The 6,000-nt window shown below is 36.2% G+C and overlaps 1 protein-coding gene across 1 annotated transcript in view; it reads left to right on the plus strand.

Moving 5' to 3' along the window:
• The window catches only part of LOC114350744 (uncharacterized), a 110,840-nt gene that overhangs the window by 95,466 nt on the left and 9,374 nt on the right, over window positions 1-6,000 (plus strand). Inside the window, 1 exon segment of the mRNA XM_028301660.1 lies at window positions 291-481. Within this exon segment, the coding sequence (XP_028157461.1) occupies window positions 291-481 (191 nt within the window).

Raw genomic sequence — 6,000 nt, forward strand, 5'->3', positions numbered from 1 at the left:
TCTTATAAAAAACAGTATGTAAAGTTAGGGACCAATTAGTACACCTTGCGGAAGCCCCATTATAGAACTTGTTAATATTAAGATTTATAGATTCGTCAATGGAAATACTAATTTGAGAAACATTTTGCTTCTCTCTAATATTGCTAGATTACTGTTTGTGTAATGACTAACTGATAGGTACTTTGTCGAAGGCTTTAGCCAAATCTAATTTTCTAATATTCTATTATTAATTTTACCAAATTCAACAACATCGACAATGCACATAACAACAATGTCATCGCTATCTCCAGATGCGAGATCCCAAATCCGACGCCCAACATCGTGAGCCTGGGAACACGGATGATCCAGGAACCCTTCTGGCTGGGCCTAATCGCCGTGTTCGTAGTCCTGGGCATCATAGGCCTGGTGTGGTGCGCCAAGAGACACTTCCCCGAAAAGATCGAGAAACTTCTGGCGGAGGAGGCCGACAGATGCGCTAGACGTAAGTACTTGCTACTGCTTCAGGGGGCTATAGGCGGTGTGGTTTGATTACTATTGGGATCGGGAATTGCCATGATGATATTAATTCTTTTCAGTATTAATACTAATATGATTAAGTTTATGTAACCGCAATCTCCATGCTAAATGACGAAGTGTTCTCTTACTCAGTAAATTCCGTTTAAATCTTAATTTACATAGAAGAAGACGCTGGAAGATTATCACATTTCGATTCCACAGCGATTTCTGGTAAATGGCTGAGCTGATTTTAACATCTGTAAAAGAGTTGCATGTATTTTTAAAGACGATTATTGTTTCTTTTTGGAACTGTTTAACTTTAACAAATTGTTGATTAATATAGCAATAAGTATCTTGAACTCAATTGTGCTAATGTGTTCGATGCGAACACTAGTCGATTGAGTTCGTTTTGGCTTGATTTTGCCAAAGGTAAAAACTATGGATATAGTTTTTTCGCCAGTTTTGAAGACCATTAGACTGAGATCAGACAGTTTTTTGGAACCTGCTTAGAATAAACTGAGATCAATCGTAATCGAACGACACACTGCTGGAGGACAAATTCTTTAGGCTCCCAATTGGTACCAAATCCCATAACTCAGACTTGTTCTACCAATCAGTTTGTTGGCACACTCTCAACGCGTACAGCTTGTCACTGTCACGACTTTGGTATTATAGAGGCGTAGCATGGGGCTTAAATCATTTGACCCTGTCCTTGATGTATACCTATAGAAAACCATAAAGTAAATTGGATCCACCTACAAACGTAAAATCTACATAGATGATAATACAGGTAAGTATAAATTAAACCTTAAAGTTAGAAATCTTTTCTCTTTTGTTCTTATAAAATTTATGAACCCAAATTGGATACTGAGGACTTGATAAGATCTATAGCTAAGTTTGAATTAAAGGACAAAGTAGAAACTTTTAATGAATCAATTAAGATCGTAGTCCCCCACGCTACGCCACCTGGTAAATACACAGTTGACTTAGTTAATTTGATGAGGATACTAACTCTGTATAGCATTACTCTGTCACAGTAATATTGAAGATGCTTCCTTATAAGTAAGATTGTTTCCGCTAACTCATGTATTTTATCAATAAACGCACTGTCTCTGGGATGGTAAGGACACGTTTTGAGTACTTTTTCTTCTTTTGATATCTTTTCTATCTCTGTGTTTCCATTTGCGAGTTCAGAAACTTCTTTAGCCGTGAACCTTAGAGACTTGTCACTGATATGTCGGTGCATGTACTGGATAGCTTAGATTTGTACCCTCTAGATGTACAGTTTCTGGACGACGCAAATTAGGCAAATGCTTTAACTTGATTATAAAAGACACAATCATTGACGACGAAAAATCTCACAAACAAAATTTCGAAAATATTTCTAAAACTTGGTAAAATACAAGGAATATCTTCAAATGTAAGAGCACTTAACAAATAGATTGCAAATAAATCAAACAAAATCAAGTTGAAGTCATTGCATTTTTTCTGTAAATGTTTTTGCAAAAAGGATTACCAGATAAAACACGATGCGCTTGGACATCCCGAAACAACTGTATGCTTTAGTCCATTTAGTCATATTTCCTTTGAAACCTATAAAGTTATAATTCAAGATACAGCATGCACAAATAGAATAACATTATATTTGATTCTTACCCAAATACATACTTTATTAAACATGGTGGATCAACAAAGTATCGACTGTCAAAGGTAATAATTCAAATACATTATTCAAAACAGGCAGAAATTACAAATTTTATAAAATAACATTCAATTGGCATTTGGCATATAAATGAAATAATTTAATGTTCTTTTCGTACTGGAGGTATCTTGTCTTATCTTTAAATCCAATATCCTCAACTCAACGCCCATATTCTTGGACTCATTATAGATCTAACTCGACTTACAACTACAGGCAAGGCATCCCATTACAACAATGAAAACTATATTGAAACTACCTCAAAATTGACTGAATGTTGCCATTTCAATCTGCTTCAAAGAAAATTATACTTAAATTGAAGTAAATTCACTTTTTTTCAAAAATTGCGATGCCCTGGAGGTTGCTTCTAAAGCAAATACGTTAATGAGGGCTATCGTTTTAGCGCTCACCAGTTAGCGCCACTGTAGAGTAAGGTCCTGTCACTTGCTAGTAGCGAAGACAGTGGCGCCAACTTGTGAGCGTTAAAGTGGTAGGAGGACTATCGCATTTGCAGTCATCAAGATGGCGCCACTGTAGAGTAAGGTCCTGTCAATCGCCAGGGGTGCCAACTGTTAAGTATAAAAACGATAGCCCTCATTGAGATAATCCGCTTGATGAGATTTCCTCAAGATTATAATCCACGATTCCAAAAGACACTGGCAGACATAAACCTTTGGAAGAGGTTGCCACAACAAAAAAAAAGTTGCCACACAAAAAAGTCGAGTCGTTTAAGAATACGGGCGTGTCGCTGACGCGGTATACAGTATAGATGACCCACGCTGAACTGTCCCACCAAACTCAATGACAGGGGGGCGCTACCATCGTTCAACTATATGGTTTCCAACATGGCAAAAATCGGAACCAGCGTTCCGGTATTGACGGTGGCGCCCCACTGTCAATGTCATGCATAGGACAGTTCAGTATTTTGGAACTATATTGGGTTGTCCACGCACGGCCGCTAGCGGCGCGCGGCGGGCGCGCGGGCGGCGGGCGGCGGTACGCGGCCGTGGCGCGCGAGGAGCAGTGACCGCAGCGTTTGTCCACAGCCAGGCCTGGCTCACTCCGCGCGGTACATCCGATAATTATCTACAGCGAAGCGCCCCGCCGGCGGGTATTATATCAGTCGAGTGTCACGCGCGCGCCCGTCGGAACTTGATGTTTTGCCTTTAATAAATAATTTCTTTTGAATACAATTTATGATGTTTTAAGAATTTTATCGTTAAAATATTAACTATTACCTTTCCGTGTAGGTAAATGAAACGGAAGAGTAACATCGATACACCAAATTACGACAAGCTAGTTCTTTTACCATAATGCATAGGTACCCCAACAATATTCAGTAAAAAATAAATTGTTGCCAAAGTACAGCGAGTAACATTAGATTAAGTTTGTGCAAAGCCAAATACAAATGTTAAATAGGTATGAAAGAAGACATTGTATTAAAATTACTTTTTTTATCCTAAGTAGGTATATTTAAAATGTTATTTTTACAAAGGTCTAGCGCTCGGCGGCCGCTGCCGCGGCACGCTTCGCTCGCCTTCGCGCATTAAGGGTCACTGTTCTAACCTAACCTAACCTACTATTTTCTGCAATACCTACTTTTTGCAACCATACTATTTTCTGCAATGTTTTACATAAAATTATTGTGAAAACCATGATCATGTGCCTTATGCTTTGATTTGTGGGTAACGGTGGGTAAGTATGTGAAGTGTCAATTTGACCAAAAAAATTATTTGGGATATAATATTTGGCAACATAAAACATTTGCTATATAAACATTTGCCAAGTAAAATTTGCCCAAATGATAATTTGACCAAATGAATCAGTTGCGAAAAGTACAGTTGCTAAAAGTTCATTTGGGAAATGAAACTTTGGCGATAAGTTGTTTGCGAAGTGAAATTTGGCGAAAAGTAATTTGGCTAAACGGAAGGATACCCTTTTCGGTCTTCATGGTCAAAATTTCGAATTTAGGTAAAAGATAGATAGATAGATAGATGATTATTCTGGATTACTAATGTTTGGCCAAAAAACGTTTCCCAAATTATCACATCACAAACAACGTTTCGCAAATTTTCATTTGGCAAATTCTCATTTGGCAAAACAACTTATTGCAAACTTTTAATTCGCAAATGTCGTTTTTAGCATATTATTGTTTAGCAAATTATTGTTTGGCAAAGTATGTTTTNTCATTAGTAATTATTTTGTGTCCGGTTTTGGTGGCAGTAATCGGGGAGTACGTTAGGACATGGACATGAAACTAGGCTTTTACACGTCTCAGTATAAATCATTGTTGAAATTGGATTCACTTGATTCCGAGTTTATTAAAATCGTCGTCATCGGTATTTTTTTCGGCTTTGATGTTGGTGTTCCAACGTAATCAGCTATTTACTGCGTTAATATTTGTTCAGTATTGTCGCACAAATTACACAAATTTTCTACATATTCCAACCTCACGAATTCTCCAGTCTCAGAGATTTGATTTGACTCATCATATTCAATTTTCAAACTATATAAATTCAATATCATCCCTACCGACTTCATAATCACAAGAAATCCAATCTTTTTGACCATATTTGTTTTGATATGACACTTATTAATCTGAATGTCTTTACATTTCTCACCAGATTCGTTTTATCTGTGTCTACAATGTACTCGTGCGTATTACATGACTCACTTTTCTTACTCTCTGAAATGTCTGTATAAATTCACTGTAGTTCAACTTCACATAAATGTTGATTTTGATCGATATCGTTAACGTATAGACTTTCATTACCTACATCACTCACAAGTGCTGTATAGTCGATGGCTTCACTTATTCCTTATTTTACTTCAACTTTTTCGAACATTTGATTCATCTCAATCTCCATATTCTCTCAAGAGCTCTTTTCTCTCATCAAACTGTTCAAGTTTTCATCTCGATATTAAAAAAATCAGTAACTCATTTTAGTTATCCTAACATTCTACTCAAAATCATGATCTTTCTGAACATATTAACAAACCAGCTAAAATAAAAATACATTATTGAAACCATTTTGTTAAAGCTAAACTAAACAACGAAACTGCTNACAAATGTTAAATAGGTATGAATGAAGACATTGTATTAAAATTACTTTTTTAATCCTAAGTAGGTATATTTAAAATGTTATTTTTACAAAGGTTAAATAACTCTAATACTTACCTATATACGTACCTCATTACAAATACCTAAGTAGGTTAATTCTATTTTTTCACTAGACAGCATAGCAACCCTAATAGCGTAAGAAGAGTTCAGAGACACGCGATAGAAAGAAACAAAACTTGTAGGTGAATAAAATTGTAGGTACGTAGTACTGTGCGAGCTGAATTACACTGTATCGCGTGGTAGCAAGACTCGCATTTATTTAAATCGTCTTCGGAGTAATCCTTCTGTAGGTACTACTAATTTTATTCTGCAGTGTTGCCAGAAGGTTACTTTTGAACTGCATTGGTTACTTTTAGGTTACACTAATGAAAAGGTTACTTTTAGGTGATTTTTCAGAAATTGTAGAATTAACTTTTACAGGTTATTCAGTAAAAAATATTAATAGTGACAATTTAAAATTATGTCATAAACTGCATTTAAACATGAATTTGATTTATTATTTGTTAAAAAAAATGAGTAATGCGAATGTTTTTCTATAATAAAACGCAAATCCAGGAAGAAACGTTTTAAACGACCGCGGCCGGTCACTTTTCGGTCTTCATGGTCAAAATTTCGAATTTAGTTAAAAGATAGATAATATAGATTGATGATTATTCTTTTTCGCTCCTCCCCCCCCCCCCCCCCC

Source organism: Ostrinia furnacalis, unplaced genomic scaffold (assembly GCF_004193835.3).
Source record: "Ostrinia furnacalis isolate ACB-3 unplaced genomic scaffold, ASM419383v2 OfSCF0076, whole genome shotgun sequence".
In the NCBI taxonomy this organism is placed as follows: domain Eukaryota; kingdom Metazoa; phylum Arthropoda; class Insecta; order Lepidoptera; family Crambidae; genus Ostrinia; species Ostrinia furnacalis.